This window comes from Sciurus vulgaris, assembly GCF_902686455.1.
Source record: "Sciurus vulgaris genome assembly, chromosome: 10".
Lineage (NCBI taxonomy): Eukaryota > Metazoa > Chordata > Mammalia > Rodentia > Sciuridae > Sciurus > Sciurus vulgaris.
Genome location: NC_136470.1, coordinates 120980466 through 121000107, shown reverse-complemented (window position 1 = coordinate 121000107; position 19642 = coordinate 120980466). Strand labels below are relative to the sequence as shown.

At 46.4% G+C, this 19642-nt stretch overlaps 1 protein-coding gene across 1 annotated transcript in view; it reads right to left on the bottom strand.

Moving 5' to 3' along the window:
* Nucleotides 1–684: 684 nt before the first annotated feature.
* The window catches only part of BFSP2 (beaded filament structural protein 2), a 66190-nt gene continuing 47232 nt past the window's right edge, over nucleotides 685–19642 (bottom strand). Inside the window, exons 5-7 of the mRNA XM_079101062.1 lie at nucleotides 7347–7478; nucleotides 3168–3388; nucleotides 685–1309 (exon numbers count right to left, since the gene is read on the bottom strand). Coding sequence (XP_078957188.1) covers nucleotides 1306–1309; nucleotides 3168–3388; nucleotides 7347–7478 — 357 coding nt within the window. The 3' untranslated portion in view covers nucleotides 685–1305. The remainder of the gene's footprint in view (nucleotides 1310–3167; nucleotides 3389–7346; nucleotides 7479–19642) is intronic.

The following is a 19642-nucleotide window of genomic DNA, read 5'->3' as shown; positions in this document are numbered from 1 at the left end:
AGCCGTTCTGCCCATGTCACTTATTAATACAATTCCTTTGATCCTGCAGACTACAAAGGAAAGCCAGATGGAGCAATTCCAGGCGGGAGTTATTGCTTGCTTTGCTTCTCTTTTATGGTTTTTTTTTTTTTTTTTAAAGAATAAACAAGATTTCTTTCGCTTGGTCAGCCTTGGTGATCTGGAACCTCAGGAATGAAAGTCTTCAACTGTGCCTGTATTGGATACACCCCTCTGTCTGGATTAGTAGCTCATGGGAACAAAGACTCTGCTGCGATATGTTGCTCTAATCCTGTGTGACAGACGGACAGAAACTTGAGGGGAGAATTAAGAAATTAAGGTTAAGGTTGGGCTTTTTTTTTTTCTTTTTCCATTTGTGGTTTTAGAAGCACTGGCAGCCCATGATAGCATGCAGGTGGTGGTTTCAATTTTAATCAGAAGGCAGGAGGGAGCGCCTGGCCAGCGTAGGTGGCAGATGCACCAACTATATTTAGCTGGCTCAAGCCCTGAGAAGGCTGGGGAAGGACCCTGGAAGAAAATTCTGAGGCCGTAAGTGGGCTGCACGGCCACGACCTAGTTAGTTCCCCACAGGTTTCAAGGGAAGTTTCCTTTAAATCAATTGAGAGCCACTCAACCGAGAGCCAGCCAATCTGTGGGTCTGCGCTTTTCTAAATGTGTTGTGATCCCTGTCATCAGGACACTCGCAGCCCGCACCGTGCTAACCTCTCTCCAGTAGGAGTGGGGTGTTTTGCCCCCAATTGTGCCCGCCCCCACTGCATGCCATGAGCACATCTCTTGCCCAGGCAGCACTTGGATGTTGATAAAACCAAGAATGGTTGACTTTTGATGAAGAAGACATTGGTGTCACATTCAAAGACCCTTCCAGAAACCTGCCGGGATGGCTCCCCAGGCTGGGTGTGTGGCTCAGTGGTACAGAGTATGCTTAGCCTGCTTAGGGCCCTGGGTTCAATCCCAAGCAGCAAAAGATTTTTAAAAAGGAAAAGAAAAATGTCCCATGAGCAAAGGCCAAGCAGAAAAAGTGATGCGTCCACCCACTGGTGATGAAACCCAGGAGTCAGAACTAGAAGCTGCACGCAAAGCATTTATTTGGAGAGGGACCAGGGAGGTTGCTCAAGCTACAGGCTACTTAAATGAAAGCAGAAGGACCCCCCTCCATTTCCAGGAAGATCTTCAGCTCTCACTGAACCAACTAGAGAATCCAGCAAGGACCGAAACTCCCCAAGCAGCGTCACTGATCAGTTGGTGAGAAAGGCAGCGTTTTCTTCGGGACAAGAGGAAGTCTCTCCACTAGCTGAAAAGAAACACATGTGAATCAGTAGCCATCGATGAAGAAAATTGGTAACGTTATCATAATAAGATTATGGGAAAGGCAGATGCCTCATGGGAAAGAATTTAGAACAACCGTTCTGGGTTTTAAATCCCTGTTTCATGGTCATTTGCTGTGTGACCTTGGGCAGATGACTTAACCTCTCTGAGACTTTATTTCCTGCCTGTACAGTGGGGACGATGTTGTAGTCCCAGGGGGACCTGGTAGGGAGGGGAGAAATGAAGATAATAGGCGTTAGGATGGCGCAGGCGCAGGGCAGGCACTCACCGTGTGGAGCACTAGCGTTCCTGGAGTGGATTCAGCCTTACTCACCACTCTTGGTGTTTGTTTAAAATGACTTTGTGTATTTACTCAGATGTTCACAGGCATTCGAAAGAATGAGCTTTGCTAGGAACATCTGGCTTTGATTATCAAAAGAAAGCAATCCAAGGAGAAGACAGCTGGCAGGCAGCCCAGGAGGAGGGAGAGGCTGAGGGGCTTCCATGTGGCTCTCTTGCTTTCCCTCCCAAGGAGGAGACGACAGGCCGCTGGAGTGACCCGGGGACCTGGCTCCGGTCGGGTTCTGCTTCCCTCTCTGCTGTCATCGTGGACAGATCCCTTCCTGCCTGGGCCTTTGTGTTCTTTGGATCAGGGGGGTGGCTGGACTGTATGTCCCTAAGCTGTCCCTACTCCGTGTTCCGCCTGTGCCCCAGATGGGACCCTGGAGGGAAAGAGGAAGCTACAGAACTATGAAAAAAACCAGAGGCCTGGATTTCTGGAAGGAGTGTGTGGCGGAGCTAAGCCCCAGCCTGATGTGGATGCCTCTGGAATCCCATCTACTTAGAAAGAAGACTGCCTACAGGCTCATCTAGCCACGTGGCCGGTGCGTGATTATGGCAGACTCTGTGGCCAATGCCCCGGCCACGCCCAGTGTCTTCCCTGCCTTCACCGTGGAGTCTGGAAAAGCCAGTGTCCCCTGCAGGTACATGAGCAGGTTCACTGGAGGCCTTCTCGCTGTGTTTTTTTTTTTTTTTTTTTTTTTTCTTCACTGATAAAAAGAGAGAGTCACTCAGGGGAATGAGTTTTGCTGCTGCTTCTTCCCTCTCTCTCCTTTTGGCCATGAATAAGGCTGTGATGTCTGGGGCTGCAGCAGGCCTTTGGCAACTATGGGGCAACAAAGAGGAAGACAAAAAGCCAAGGGATTGTGGTATGTTGGAAAGAGGGAAAGAGCTGGAGTCCTTAATGAAATCACTGAAAAGCCTAGATCACCTATTTTTGAGACTCTGAAATAAATAGGGAGACTCTCAAAATACAAAATAAAAAGGAAAAAAGAACTGGGGATGTAACTTAGAGGTAGAGTTCTCAGGACTCAATTCCCAGGGCCACACACCCAAGAGTACATATACATCTATACACACGTATAATATATATATGTGAGTATACGTGAAAAAATATATGAGTGTGAACAGAAAAATCCTGGAAAGACACAGATAAACTATGGAAATGTGTGTATGGTGGGGATGGAGGGAGCTCCGGGGTGATTTTTTCCTTTTGATCTTAAAATTTTTTTTTTTTTTTGTACTGGGATTGAACTCAGGGATGCTTAACCACTAAGCCACATGCCCAGACCTTTTTTTGTATTTTATTTAGAGACAGGGTCTCGCTAAGTTGCTGAGGCTGGCTTTGAACTCTCGATCCTCCTGCCTCAGCCTCCCGAGTCACTGGGATTACAGGTTTGCGCCACCATGCCTGGCTTTTAATTACTTGTATAAAGTCTGGAAAAAAAACAATTTTAATCCCACGCATATGCATTCCTTCCACATAACGAGGAAGCCAGACGTACCCGCTCTCCTCCCTGTCCAGCAGGGCGTGGTAGGACGCCACATCCTTCTGCAGCTGGCACTTCCGCGCCAGCAGATGCGCGCGCTCCTGCTGCTGCTGCTCGGCCTCGGTGCGGATCTCGCTGAGCTCCGCCTCCAGCCTGCCCACCACGGCGCCCAGGTTCTGCAGCTCCATGTCATGCCAGTGCTTGGCGTCATGCAAGGTGTTCTCCAGGCCTCGTTTCTACGACAGAGCAACCGGGTCAAGCCCAGGGCCACCGGCCGGGCCCTGGAAGAGAGAGGTGCGCCGAGTAGCAGGAGGGCCCGGGCTGCCCATTCCTCCAGGACAACAACCTTGTCACTCTGGATACTGATGGGGATCAGTCTCACGGGACTCGTGGAAAAATCATGAATTCTCAGGAGGTCAGGATTTGGGTTAGTTTGGTTTGATGATTTTTTTTTTTTTTTTTTTTAATGGCCGGGAGGGTGGGGAGGAAAGGAGAGAGAAGAGAGAATTCATTCACAGTATTTTTTCAAAGAAAAATTTCTTTTCTTTCTGGAATGCCTTCGGGAACCCTTTCCCTGCTACTACCTGAGTGGGGCCATCCATCCTTGGGTTAAACGCCACCCCCAGCTGCTTTCCCAGGTCCCTGCAGTTAGAACGGATGTCTCTGGCTTTCCGAGCGCCGCATTTCATGTTTCGGATTTCCATAGCACATCTTTACTAGGCCCTCTGGCTCTGCTGCTCACTGTGGGCTCCTCGCTGCTCCATCCAAAGCTGGGTCCTCTCTGAGTCGCCATCCTGAGGTACGGCTGGTGGGCCTCCACCTCACTTGGAATTCTAGTGGTCCTCCGGAGGCTGGTGACTGCTGCCCTGGAAGCTCTGTCACCCTGTCCCCCCAGCTGTGGACAGCTACTGAACTTCTTCCTGGAAATATATACCCAGACCTCAAATCAAGGTGTCCAAAATGGCACCACTGTTTTCCTTCAGAACCTGTTGGCCTCTCCTAGCCTGGGCTTCAGCTGGTGAATCGCCAGGAGCTCAAAGCCCTGGGGAAGGATGCCTTTGTTCTTTCTTCCCTTCCAAATCCAATCTTCACTCTCTCTGGGTCTTCCCTCCTGTATCGGCTGGGAAGTATTCGAGTTCTATCCTCTTCTCCTTCCCAGACTCCATAGCTCAGGATCAGATGCTTATTACCTCTCACCTGGGGTCAGCGTAGCAGCCTCCCTACTTCTAGTCCCTGTTCTTTGAACATTCCCCACACAGAAACCACAGTGCCTTGTCCAGAGCCCAAGTCTGGGCTTCTATCTCTTCTGCTTCACTTTATCAAGAGCCCCCTGGCAAGGAACTGAGATCACAAAAGCTCTCTCTGTCCCCAGGTCTCTGGGGGATTGAAGGGACTCGTTGGATTTCTAAACCTTCCAGAAAGCAAGACGGTGCCTGTCTGTGGCTTTTGTGTTCAACTTCCAGTCCTGGTCTGATGAGCATACAAAGCTCGGCAGGCCTCAGTCACCAGCACTGGTGCTTGCCTTGGTCCAATACAGACAGCACCTTAATGGCAAAGGGGACTCAAAGTCTGACCAGCTTGGCTGTCCGAGGCTTAGGTGATCTGTGGGATCTCAGGTACACATAGATTTCTCTGGAATGACAGGTTTGGCTGGATGAACTGTATGGAGGTTTGTTACCTGTTCTGGCTCAGTCTCTGCCCTTCACTTTGACTGTAAGACCCAGGAAGGAGAACTGTGATCTTTCAGAACCCACAGGGTACAGAGCTGGCCCGTTCTGGGTGGTAAGGACAGCCAGAATGCTACTGCTCTGAAGTGTTCTGGTTGGGCATGTGAGTTCTCTTCCCATTTGTCCCAAAAGTTAGGACCATGGGGTTTAAATGAGGTGACTAGATGACTGATGATACCAACTTGAGGTAACTGAACTGTTGGTTAATAATTTTATATGACAAATAATAACAGATGCCATTTGTTGATTGATCCCTCTGGGCTGGGCACAGCACTAAGGGCTGGACATGCATTATCCAACTAATCCTCCCCTCTACTTTAGGAGGTAAATTCTATTCTGATCTTATGGTGGATCACATTTGCAAAGGCAGCTGCTACAATTATCACCCACACAGTCTTCCTCAATGTGATCTTGCCACTACTGTTCCATCAAGAGGGAACAAAGTTCCTTTCCTGTTGGACCTGGCTGGTTTGTCATTGCTTTCACCAAGAGAATGTGGTCTGAGTGAAATTCAGGGCCATGCAGAGCTGGACAAGGAGATGCACAACTGAAGCACCACACATGTGAGTTGAAGAAGCCATTCCTGGGTGTCCCAGTCCTGGCAGGTGCCCCTTGGAACAGCGAAGAGCTATCCCTGAAGAACTCCGCCTAAATCACAGAATGAGGGAACAAATGATCCCTGTTGGCATAAGCCACGAGGTAGATATGAGAACCAGAGTACAGCCTCACTTGAGGCTTAGAGGGGGTCACACAGCCACACCCCCTCTAGACTTAGCATCTGAGCACCAGTCCCTAATCCCATAGGACTACTGTACCTACTAGAAAAGTGGGTCAGAGTGGTGTGTGGAGCCCTCCGGGCCCAGCCCCAGCTCCGCCCCTCTCTACTTTCTCCTCTCTTCCACAGCGACCTCGAGGTGGGCCACCTGACTCCCACCTGGGGGTGGTCACCCCACCTGCCACCCCTTGCATGCAGAGCTCTCTCATTTCTGGGGTTATGTCAGCTCCTCACTGAAGTCACATTGACTCCTTGGGGACGAATTAGTCTTAGGTCCTCAAAGCACTTGGTAGAGTTCCAGGAACGTGGTGAGTCCTTCAGTGTGGTGTGTAGAGCAGGAAGAACACGCTCGTGTGCATTCTCTTACGGGAAGCGGAGGAGCTGTGCCCTGCTGACTCCATTACTCTTGCTTTCTCTCCCCTCACGTCCTTTCCTCGCACCCCCTTGCATGGACCCGGAACCGCTGTTGGCCTTACTGGACTCCAGAGCACCTCAGCTGTACAAGGATTGCAGGGACCAACGCCTTCACACACTTCAGTGTGCACCAACAATGCTTGTGGGTAGAAGAGTACAAACGACTCTCTGAAGGGGCACCTTGAAGAGCTATGCCTGACACCCCAATAGAACTTCAGTCCATCCCAGAGATCAGAGGGTGGACTGCAGCATTATGAACACAGGTGTCCCTTGGTGTCTGCAGAGGGCTGGTTTCAGGACAGCTCTCCAGACCCAGATCTGTGGAGGCCCACATCCCTTGTAGAAAATGGTGTCGTATTTGCATGTAATATGCAAACCTCCTGTCTTTTATACCTAACCCATGTAAATGCTCTGGAAATTTTTGTCGTACCGGATTGTTTAGGATATAATAAGGAATGAAAAACGGTACATATTCAGCACAGATGCAATTTTTTTTTTTCTGAACATTTTCAATCCAGGTTGGTTGGGTCCACTGATGGGGACCTATGGGTACAGAGGGATGACTGTAATGACTTTAACTAATGAACATTAATAACTGTAAGAGACCCGCCTGCAGGCCACAGTGAGTCGGGGCCAGGTATACCAATATGTCTAAAGTTTTATTTAGTTTAAACATAGAATGCAAATGAAATAGCATTCTAAAGATGAGATGGCAGGCCGTCTCCTGAACTGGAGCCTGGGACAAGGATTCTGGAATGTATAAATAACAAAGAGATTGTTCTCAGGAAAAGGAGGAGGGAGGAAAGCAGCACAGGACTGGGGAAGGTGAGAGCAGAGACCTGGGCTCAGCTGGACTGGGTGCAGACCCAATGGAAAGCTCTGGAGTGTGAGCCAGTCCATGTGGAAGCAGGTGGGCGGGGCTTTCAAATCCCCTGTCAGCGGGTCATTGCCTGAGGGTCGGGGTTGAGGCCCAACCTCTGGTGTCGGGACTCTTCTGTGTGATGAAGGGCAGTTCTCGGGATGAGGGCCACTGAAAAGGAGCAGCCGTGCGTGTCAGCTACCAATATTCCCAGCAGCATCCCGCTAAAGGATGTCCACCATTCTTGCTAGGATTCAGTATCTGATGGTCCTTGGGAGTCAGAAGACCTTTCAGACCCAAAGTCGTATCCCACCAGATGGGATCCCTTTGCAAACTAGGACCCGTACATGTGACTAGAATCTGACAGTTGAGAATTATAATTAATACAAGAAATGCCAGGGCTCTTCCCGGCCACTTACCAGGGCCCGTAAGGATTCCGTCTCAGCCTGGAGGCTCTGGACTTGGCACGAGGTGTTGTGTAATTCTACCCTGAGGGCAGCGGCCAGCTTCTCTTCCTGGGTCTGGGATACACAGGCCACCTCCGTGTGTTGCTGTGGAGAGTCAGGTCTCAGCGTGAGCAGGGTTGAGTCGGGAGCCTGGATCCCTCCTTCCTTCCTTCCCAGCCTTTCTAATCTCCCTATTGCCTCTAACCAGAGGAAACAACCTGGCCAATTTAAAATCCCCCTTCTCAGCTGGGTGCAGTGGCGCACACCTGTAAGGCTAGAGGCTTGAGAGGCTGAGGGAGGAGGATCATGAGTTCAAGGCCAGCCTCAGCAACTTAGTGAGTCCCTGTCACTAAATAAAATATTAAAAAGGGCTGGGATGTGGCTCAGTGGTTAAATGCCCCTGGGTTCAATCTCTGGTTCAAAAAAAAAAAAAAAAAAAAAAATCCCCCTTCTCTACTGGCCTCCTCACCAATGTGTATACAAAGTTTTATTTAGTTTAAACACAGAATGCAAATGAAATAGCATTCTAATGATGAGAAGGCAGACCAAGTCCTGTCTCCTGTTTCCGTTTCTGACACCTCCTCCCAGCAGTACTTCAGATACTTCTGTGTTGATTAAGGATGCCAATATGTCTTGAGAAATGTGACGTCAGTCTATGCAGTTGTGTGACCAGCACAGAGTGTCCTTGTACAAACTAAGATGGCTTTGACGTCACTAGGCGAGATAATCTCATGGGACCACCATGGCATATTCCATCTGTCATTGATGGAAGTACCATTGTATGAAGCATGGCTGTATTTATAAATAAACATGGGTCTTCCTCCCTTGCTTTGCCATAGTACTTACTCTATCTTGGGAATTATTCTACATCAATTTATAGAGATGGATGACATTCTTTTTTTTTAAGTGTATGTTTATTTATTTATTTTTTTCAATACTGGGAATTGAACCCAGGGCCTCGTGCATGCAAGGCAAGCACTCTACCACTGGGCTGCACCCCCATCCCAGATTACATTCTTTTGAATGGCTGCATAGCATTGCCCTGTTTGGAAAAACTGTTATTTATTTAGAAGTCCCTACTGATGGATACTTAGATTGTTTCTAAGTTTTCCCCATTACAATGGTGCAAAGAAATACCTTCCATCCCTCATTTTACACCCAAAGGCCTGTCTCTGAGGGGTCATTCCTGTGGTGACATCGCTGGTTTAAAGGGCATGTATTCATGATTTTGGAGAGCCCTCCCAAATTGTCCTTCAACTTGTCACCCCTTCCAGTACCATAAGACAGAGCCAGCTGCCCCGCATCGTCCTCAGACAAGGAATTATCCATCCTAATCTCTGTCAATCTGATACTCTGTTTCCTTGTGAAAACGAATTATGAATACAAGACCTCTGCTTTGAAACTTCTCTCCAGAGCAAGATGGAGAGTCTGATTCCTCCCCATATGTTCAGGGGACCAGGTACTTTTTGCTGGGAAAAAGTGAAAAATGAGAGCTCACCCTCATTTTCTTGAGTGCAGTCTCAATGATGTAGGAGGGGGAAAAATCCCATTTTCTCCCCTAGGTTACTGACTTCTGAATTTGCCTTTCCCCCACATATGAACATTATTTATGGAATAAAAAAATAGTACATTCATTGACTGGTTGAGATGCCCCACGTTGACAGGTTTCTAACTCAGGGGAAGTATCTCCAACTCTTGCTGTTCAATGACTGCAAAGAGCTCCCAAGAGTGACTGCTGAAGGCCTGGGAGTGGCTGAAGGAGAGCAGAGGTGTGGGCCAGCTCTACTGGTCAGCCAGTGGCCATCACTCAGCCCCCCAAAGTCTCCCTGCCCACAGAATTCAGTTGACAGTAAGAGAAGAATGATAATTGTATGACTACCTCCTGGGCTCACTATGGGCTTCCATTAGCTTGCCCACATAGAAGCCTTTAGAAGCTTAAAAGCATGGAAGTATGGCTGCATATATTTTGTATATGTTTAAAGTAATAGTAGCTAACAAATGCCTGTGTGATAGCCGCCGGACATTGAAGGCCACCACAACTGATTAATATGCATTAGGCACTCACTCTGTGCCAAGCCTCATGTTAACAGCCTTACGTCCATTTTCTCATGTAATCTTTACAACCCTGTGAAGCAAATGTCATTAGTATTCTCATTTTACACTAGGAAACTGAGGAACAGAGAGATTGAGATCAGATGGCCTATCAGGGGCAGAGCCGGGATGCAGGTCCCGCAGCAGACCCACAAGTGCTGTCTTCAGCCAGCGTTGAATGCTGCTGCTCTGCCAATCCACACACTTAAGACCTTGGAGATGAGAAGGGCCTTCCCCTTAAATTAGGCAGACTGCTCTGTTCTCAGAGCATCAGCATCACCCGGGATCTTGTGGAAATGCAGACTTTGAAGCAGGAGATCCTGAGCGGGACCCAGGAATCTGCATTTCCCAGTTCCCAGATGATGCCTGGTCTGTGGAAGCAAAGTTCTAGATCGCTATAGAAATGGATGAGACAGCCTCACTTGCTGCAGATGGAAGATAACTGAAAAATTAATAAAATTAAAACCAATACTCTTAAACTGTAGCCACCATTGCCTGCCTCAAGTCTCAAGGCCCATTTTTTATTTACTGAAAGATGAGATTATAAGCACAGAGGTGTTAAAGACCTGCCAGCACCAGACACTTTCTTCTAGTTTAATACTAGATCATTTAATACTCATCATTTGATCATGATGAGTTCCAATGTCATTTCATCTTGTATCCCACTCCTTCTCAAATCAACTGAGCACAAGCCGAGCCAGTTAGTACCTTTAACTCACCTAAAAATACACGTTTTTTCCAATGGATTTTTAGATTCATGTTCTATGGTGATTATAATAATTCTATTTTTATTTCCATTTCAACCCAATGCCTCCAGATTTCTTCTCTTGGACCACGTAGTAGGTGTGTGACCTCAGCCCCAAGTAGCAGGTGTGTGACCTCAGCACCAGTCGGTAGGTGTTTAGTGCAGCTGATAGGTTGTACAATGAAATTCAAATATATTGGTTTTCAGCCTTTGAAACCAGCTTGAAATCTTGGTTCCTCTGTGCAGGAGCTGAGCTGATCATGTTTGCACTCCATCTATATTTCTGGGGCAGGAGAGCATATTTGTATTTTTTGTTTTGGTCCTGGGGATAGAACCCAGGGGTGCTCCACCACTGAGCTACAACCCCAGCCCTTTTTATTTTTTATTTTGAGACAGGGTCTCACTACTCTGCCCAGGCTGCCCTTGATCTTGTAATCCTCCTGCTTCAGCCTCCTGAGTCGCTGGAATTACAGGCATGCACCACTGAGCCTGGCACACATGTGTATTGTAAAAGAGAATAAAGATTTTCAAATTTCAAAAATTTTAATTATGGCAAATCATAGTCAAGTATTTGAGATTCAGCCTTTTGTGGATACAAATGTGGGGAGAAAAGGGAAAGAGAGCCATCTCCAAACCTGCCCCACTTTGCTGATCACCTTTGCCATTCCTCCAAACAGCCTTGGCCACGACAGCGAACTGGAAGAAGTGCCACTAGCGTTAGGGAAGAGTGGACGCTCGGGAGGAAGCAGAGAGGAGGGCGAGCGGCGAGGCTCCCTGAGGCTAGAAATAGTGAGTGGATTCTTGGCAGATCTTGTATCCAGGATGGGCACTTGGGGGTTGAAAGGTGACTTCTGCCTTCCCCCAAGCAGTTGCTGTGTGAGTCTGAGCAAGTCACAAAGAGCTCTCTGGTTTTGGGAACTGGCAAACAACATCCTTATAAGAACATTGTCCTGCTGCAGAGTGCAGCTACCTGCCTGGGCGCTTATGCACTTTCCAGATTTCAAAAGAACATACTAACCTCATTGTGTTCCCTGTCACGGGCAAAGGGGAAGCAGCCGTCCCGGGGGGACCCAGGGGCTCCTGGTCTTGACTTAGAGAAGAGGAGGGAACTTCCATTTGGAAAGATCGTGAGAGAAGTCTGGCGAAACCTTCAGTCCTCAGGACAAAGGTTTCCCCAGGCTCATATTCCACCAGATATCTCTTGCTTATTTTTATTTTTTTGTGGTACAGGGAATTGAATCTAGGTCCTCGTGCACGCTAGGCAAGTGCTCTACCACTGAGCTACCCCAGCACTTTGTTTGTTTGTTTTTTGTTTGAAATAGGGTCTCACTATGTTGCCCAGACTGGTCTCACACTCCTGGTCTCAAGTGATGCTTCTGTCTTAGACTCCTAAGTGCTGGGACTTACAGGCAGGTGACACTGTGCCTGGCTTATTTCCTCATTCTAACAGTGAATCAGAATTTTCCCATATTCGTGATCTGTCTAGTTGAGCCTGGCAGTAAAGAGTATTGGTTGCAATACCCGTCTAGACTAAATGAGAACATACCTGTCAAGTGCATAGAACAGTGCCTGGTACTTGCTAAGTGCTCAATAAATAAAGCAGTGCTGGCACTGCCCCCACCCCCCGCCACCTCAGCAACCTCCACATTAGATTGGGGGTACCTTGTGTGCAGGGACAACCTGTCCCCTTTCTTTACCCTCGGGATCCTAACATGGCTTTTAACACCTAGCTTGCTTGACAGTTTCTTTTCTTTTCTTTTTTTTTTTTTTTCATCTTGAATTGAACACAGGGGTGCTTTATCATTGAGCCATATCCCCAAGACTTTTTATTTTTTATTTTGAGAAAGGGTTTGCTAAATTGCCTAGGGCCTCCCTACGTTGCTGAGGCTGGCTTTGAACTTGCAGTCCTCCCTGTCTCTGCTTCCTGAGCCACTGGCATTACAGGCATACACCACCAGGCCCAGCGATTTTTATTGAATGTCTACAGTTTGGGCCTGGTACAGGCCAGGGACTAGAATAAGAGGAGAATGTACCAGGGATGGAATTAGACAAATCTCACTGGAAGGATCTGTTAGCATGATTACAGCAGTCGAAGGGCACTTTACAGTCACGTGATGTCACGTGTGATTTAGTTAAGGACAGCTTTTGACAGGCAGCACCCACACACCCCTGACCTCCCCTGGCCAGCTGTAGAATTTATTTGGGAAAAGGTTGGATGCCATTCATTCTACACCGGTGACACGGATCCTCCTTAGCAGGAATTGAAAAGAAGTGCAAGTCTCACTGTAAAACTTCCACACTGGCAGAACAGCTGGCCTGGGTAGGCAAGCCCAAGTTTCTCTTTGAGTTTCTGCAAGAACTACCTGGCCATCAGTTAAAAAACAAAAAGGAAAACAAGAGCTGCCTCTTTGTTGAAGCTGCTCTTTTTTGGGTATAGGACTAAGTCCCAGCCTCTCTGAAAGCTGCTAAATACAGACGAGAAAGTAGCTTTGTGGATTCCTTGTCCCCCTGGGTTGTTAGAAAGCACACTGTATTGCTCAAAGTAGCAGAAGAGGATCAGCCGCGAGGGAGAACAGATTCTCCTTCTTAAAGGAGAAGAATAGATTCTCCTTCTTAAAGTAATTGTTGTAGAAGTCTGAATTACAGTATCTTCGTAATAACCTGGCTAACCTTATGTCTTAAAAACTAGCTGGAGTACCATAAACTAATTGAAAATGACAAAGGACCATCTGGGTCATATGTGCAACTTATATCATAGGACTAACCATGACAAATCAGTGGTTAAAAAAAATCTGAAACCTCATGAAAAATGGGCAAAAGATAGGACCTGGTAGTATTCAGAAGTGAGTATGTATGGAATCCAGTATAAAAGATGTTCCACCTTCCTTATGAGAAATACAAAATACTAATACACTGAAAACACATTGTTTACCTTAAATATTAGCAAAGGACTTATGTACTTTATTGGTGAGGATGTGGGGAAGGGGGCACTCTCAGATATCTCTGATGGGAATATAAATTGTTGCAACCCTTGCAGAGGGTTTGACTGTTGCTTTTCAAAATTACCAGGGCACATGCTTTTCAGGCCAGCAATTCCTTATCTAGGAATTTATCCAACAGATCCATTTCTATATTTTGGAAATGATGGCTATACAAAATTAGTGACTATAATCTTACATGTAATAGCAAAAGATTGGAGGCCACCCGCATGCTTTCAATGGCACATGGCCTAAATCAGTTCTAGGGTATCCATTAGCTAAAGCAGGGGTCACCAGTTTCTCCTGTGAGGGACCAGAACATAAATATTTTAGCCTTCAGAAGTCCATGTGGTCTCTGTTGCAACTATTCACTCTGCTAATGTAGTGAAAATGCAGGCATAGATAATAAATAAATGAATGTGTATGGCTATGTTCCAATAAAACTTTATTTGCAAAAACAGGCAGTGGGCCAGTTTTGACTTAATCTACAGTTTGCTGCTCTTTGTGATATACTATGCAGTTATAAAACAATCCAGTCTGAATGTTACTATTTGTGAGGAGAGAGAGAGAAACATACATATTTCTTTATATGTACGCATAAAATTTCTCTTAGAAGACACAAGAAAATAACTTTAATTCATCCCAAAGAAAAGAATTGAATTGGTGACACTTTTCACTTTTGTACCTATTGAATTTTGAATAAAGTCAATGTGTTATCTTTAAATATGTTAAAATAAAATGTAAACAATTAATATATAAATAAAGGGCCAGGTGCAGTGGTGCACACCTGTAATCCCAGAGACTTCAGAGGCTGAGGCAGGAAGATTGTGAGTTCAAATCAGCCTCAGCAACTTAGGGAGGCCCTAAGCAACTTAGCAAGACTCTGACTCAAAATAATAAATAAAAAATGGGCTGGGGATGTGGCTCAGTGGTTAAGTACCCTTGGGTTCAAATTCTGGTGTAAAAAAAAAAAATAAATAAGGCAAACTGGGCCCTTTAGTCAAGCTCTCTGCAATGTGTCAAAGTATGGAAATGCTAGGTGATTCCCCTTTAGGGCTTCCTGTGGGCACTGGATACAGCCATAGCTTCTTTCCCTGTAGAACCACTGGGAATTATAGCCAGCCATCCACACACAGGGGTTTCGGGATTACAGGTGTCAGCAGGGTTCTGCTCTCCTGGGGATTGAACCCAAGGCCTCACTTATGCTAGGTAAGTGCTCTACCATTGAGATACACCCCTGGTCTTTTGAACAAAAAAAAAAAAAAACCCAAAACTTTTCTTTGAGACAGGATCTTGCTAAGTGCCCAGACTGGTCTCAAACTCCTGGGCTCAAGTGATCCTCCTGCCTCCCAGGTAGCTAGGACTATAGGGGTTCTCCACTCTGCCCTTTCTATCCTCTTTAAAAGAAGCTTTAAAAGAAGATGTGGTAACATCACATCGGGCTATTTCGCAGACTGGAGTCAGAGAAGCAGAAACTCATTTTAATTCAATTGTATATATTCTAGAAGATATCAACTCTTCTGGGTGAAAGCAGCAGGTTATATGACATATTTGCCTTTACAGGGCAAATTATTGTACATGAATATGGATGACACAGAGACATGATAGTCTATAGTTTCCTCACAGGTTAATCTAGACCTAGGCTGTCCAATATGGTAGCCACTAGTCATAGGTAGCTACTTAAATAAAATTAGATAAAACTAAACTTTCAGTTCCTCAGTCAACATTTCAAGAGCTACAAAACCACACGTGGTTGGTCACTACCATGCTGGATTACTGCACAGACTGGAATGTTTGCACCTTTGCTGAACTTTCTAGTAGATGGCTGTGCTGTAGACAATTTCTAATGTCTTTTTCAGCTCCGAGAACTTCACGATTCATTTCAATCTATTCACTTCTTTTCATTCATAACAGTTTTCCACAGTCATCTTGACTGTTTAAGGCATGGCGGATACAGCTCAGATAAAGTTCCTGACCCCTAGTGCCTCCAACACCCCTGAGACCTCCTGTCAGTATGAAAGTAATTTGTTTGTTATGGGACTTGGCAAAGATGTGCGTACCTGTAATCCCAGTGACTTGGGAGGCTGAGGCAGGAGGATTGCAAATTCCAGGCTGGCCTCAGCAATTTAGGAGAGACCCTGTCTCAGTGGGTTCCTGGCCCATGAGGATACTCAAAGGGGCTGAGTTCTCTTTCAATTGCCCTACCACTAGCTTGTGTGGGTCACTGAATAAATTTTTGACTATCAGACATGCCACCTAGCTGCAGTGAGCAAGGGACAGGAATTGTGCAACCAGTTTTGGGCAAAAGAGAATGGAAGGAACATCTCCAGGAGGAAGTTAAGGGGGCAAAGCAGAGCTTGCCTTGCTGGAAGCAGACTCACAACCAGGAAGCAAAGTCTTCTCCTTTCCCAGGTTGAGAAACTGGAAAAAGAAAAGGGGCTCTGTACTCCCCTGGAGAAGGTGAACCGAAGGCAGAGCTGTCTGCCTGGCAGAGGAGAGTGACAGGAGGTAGGGAGGGGTACTGTTTTAGTTCTCCGCTCCAGTGCTGGGGCCTGGTCCCTGGGCAGCATTCCAAGATGGCTGCCACAACCTCTGCCCTCTAGGATTATCCCATAGAAGCATCTTTTGTGATAATTAGTTTCCAGCACCTAAAATAGTTCCATATTGATAAAAGTGAAAGGAGTGTGTCTTTACCTCATTCATAACAAACCCCTTTCAACTGCACCTGAGTTGAGGTTAAGGAGATGTCTTTGGGACTACCCCTAAGGATGGGTGCTGGTTGCTTGGGGAATTCATACATATGATGAGGGGGTTGGAACTTTCAGCCCCACCCCTTATCCTGGGGAGGGGAGAGGCACTGAACCACCAATGGTGATCTCATCAGCCGTGCCTAGGAAATGAGTTCTACATAAAACCCAGAAGGTGAGGGTTGACCTTCCAGGTAGGGGAACAGGTGCTGTGAAGATGGTGCTTGGCAGATCTTGGTCCCTTTCCTGCTCACGGCTGGTCACTAGTGTGACAGGATCAGATTTGCAATTGTCACCTGCAATGAGGGCAGTCTTGTGGGACTGAGCCCTTAGCTTGTGAGACCTGATGGTAAGACCTCTCCTGTGAGACCTCTGCTCTAGGGAGAACTGAATGGTGGGACACCCTGCTGGTATTTGGGGACCTGCTTGGTGAGCACACATTTGTTGTGTTAAGTGAAAATGAGAGGAGGACATTGTTTTCACTAAACTCCTTTACCAGCTCCCAACAGACCAGGCTAAAAATCAAAATGGAGTCACTCACCTAAAGCTTCCACCTCCTCAAGCTGAAACTGAGCTCTTCATCTGACCTTCTGAGAAATCATCAGGATTAGAGAGATGACAGCCAAATTTCCCAACCAATCCAGTTTCAATTCACATGATAATGAAGTTCTCTCTGCTTTAATCTTTCCACAAAATAGGTGCTTGGAGTATCTGATGCTTACCAATCAGTGATTTTTCTATTCTGTCTCCCAGGCCCTGTTTCACAAGGAAAATAACTTTGAAAGGACAAACCTGCTTTTTGTTTTTATTTCTACTTTCTTCAACCCTTTTCTGTCTATAAACCCAATCTCCTCTGCTCACCACAACACTATTCTACTTTATAAAATACTGTGTTGCCTGAGTCTGGAACTGCAAATAAAGACAATTAGGATCATTAAACTAAGTTGCAATTTTGTCCTTTGACAGAAGGAGTGTCAGAAATGTGTGAGAGCATAATGGGAAAGTTTTAAACTGGGAGTGGTGTTGAACACCTGTGACCCAGCAACTTGGGAGGCTAAGGCAGGAGGATCACAAATTGGAGGACAACCTCTGCAACTTAGCAAGACCCCATCTCAAAATAACAACTAGGAAGGGCTGGGGATGTAATTCAGTGGTAGAGCACTTGCCTAGCAGGTGAGAACCCCTTGGTTTAAACCCCAGCACTACAAAAGTAAGAGAAAGTTTTTTTTTTTTTTTTTTTTTTTTCTTTTTTCACATGACTAAATAGGAGGTACAGAGAGTAGCAGCACACTGTCTGAAGTTCCTGATCATCCCTAAGAAACTGGAGTTAGGCAACCACAGCAAATACACAAGAAAGAGCCAAACTTTAAGGTACCTCCAGAGATCCAAGATGGCAGACTAGAAGGAGGCTGCCTTCCTTGTTGCTCCATAACTCGGGTTTCGAGCAGAGGATATCTGTTTCTCTGTGAGGCAGTCTTTGCTGCTTGTCGATCCCCTGCTGTTTACGCCATTTGTCCACTGCGATCACCTGCAGTCTGCCAGCATATCAACTACTTTTTGAGTGCAGATTGCTCACTGACTGGCGCCTATCATCCACCATTTGCCCATTTGCTTGCCTCTTGCCTGCCCATCACCTGCCTTTCTCCTACTCATCACCCACCACTCATGATCCATCTGCAGATCCTCCGCTGGTAGACAGCAGACCGACCGCAGAATGCTAGCAGATCACCAGTTACCTGCTCTTGCCTGGAAGTCCACTGTCACAGTAACTGCAGGTTTGGTTACATGTGGCTGCCACCATTTTGACACAATAGCCAGGACCTGCAGGGCCCTGGGCCAGACTGACCGCACCCCGCCTCCAGGACCCCCGGCCAACCACACCCACACCCTGAGCTGCAGCTCCTCATTTGTCAACACATTTGGAAGCCAGTGTGGCCATCTTGGATTATCCTGAAAGCCATAGCTCCCATCTTTAGGTAGGGCAAATCTCATCCTGAGACACCTGCTGGAGACTGGAAGCTCATTGTCAAGTACCTCTCATGCATTAGGCTACTGAAGACTGGGAGGTTTTAATACTATATGACTGTTATAGTGTGATTTTTTTTTTCTCCTCTTTGAAAATATTTAAGGTAACTCCATTCTCTGGACCAATCTGATTCTCCAACCCCTGAACCATACAACTCAATATCTCCGAGGTTTCTGACATCCAGAATACCCTAGCTGATGTGATAACTGTACTTACCCTGGCCAGAACTGCTTTGTAAGCCTTTAACAATTAAAAACCATAAAAGAGTTGGCAGATAAGTTGTAGCAGGTGCTGATGGCACCTGCCTTCATCCCTGAGGCCTTCAAGGTTTAGCGCTTCCTGACTTCCCAGCATTAGATCCTGCCTCTCTGCCTGAGAGCTTTCCCTGAAGCCGTTGAAAGGTCACTTTGTTAGCAGATGGGGGAGACTGGCAGGAGAGGGTATTAATACCCCAGCTCCCCTGCCTCTCCCCTCCCATAGGCTATTCCATTCCCTAGAATCCCTTGGGTTTGTGCTCCAATCTCCAGGGGTAGCTGCTTTCAGAATACAGTCTTTGTTGGCTCCTTCTCTGCTTCTCCTTTACTGGGTATTTTGTTGGCCTTCCTACCCCCCGACCCACTCACTAACTTTCAAATAAACCATTTCCACTCCAATATTTGTTTCAAGATCTACTTCTGGGGGAACCTAAACTAAGACATGAATTAATCATGTTAATTAATTTTCAGCCTCCTTGGGCTGAAAAGTAATTAAATGCATGTTTGCATTCTCTTTACAAAAGCTTTTGAAAGCAGTGTGTGTGCTAAGCCATTTCATATTTATGCTGTGCTGCCAAGAAACAGACAAGAGATGCTCAGGACGGGCAAATGTCAGCCCCCGAGGGCAGAACTGCAACTGACAAAACTATTTATTGGAGGAATTCTGGCTGTCAGTTCTGATCTTTGTTGATGATCAGAGGAATTCACTCATTCTGCAAATATTTTCTGAGCTCTGCCTCTCTGCAAGAGGCCCAGGCAGCACTGGCCAAACTGAAACAAGTACTGTCTGTTTTCTCTGAGATGTGGCTTTCAGATTACTCTATTAAAAAAAAAAAAAAAAAAACACAAATGAATCGGCTCAGAATTAATGTTTGAGTTACTGTTGGACTGGTAACAATTCTCAAAGGGGTGAGGTGTGAATAATAACGATCAGGTTTTTTCCCCCTTATTTCACATTAGGCAGGGTTTGAGGACTTCCTTCCTTCCTTCCTTCCCTCACTCCCTCCCTTCCTTCCTTCCTTTCTCAGATCAGGCATTGAATCCAGGGCACTTGACCACTGAGCCACACCCCCAGTCCTTTTTAGTTTTTATTTTGAGAAGGGTCTCCCTAAGTTGCTGAGGCTGGCCTCAAACTTGCTATCCTCTAGCCTCATCCTCCTAGTTGCTGTGATTACAGGTGTACGCCACTACTTCTGGATACCGGGACTTATTTTAATAATTATCATGGGCCTTCCCTTTGTCAAAGAAACAGTCACTACAGTATGGCATACATCCCAGCAAGGCTAGGACAGAAGTAAAGTTGCAAGCTACTGGGATTTAGCTTTAGGAACAGAGCTAGGAAAGAAACCATGCAGACCAACAAAAAGAAAAAGACTCTGCACTAAGAGCCAGGGGGGTTGAATCTGGTGCTACCCTTCAGTTGTATGA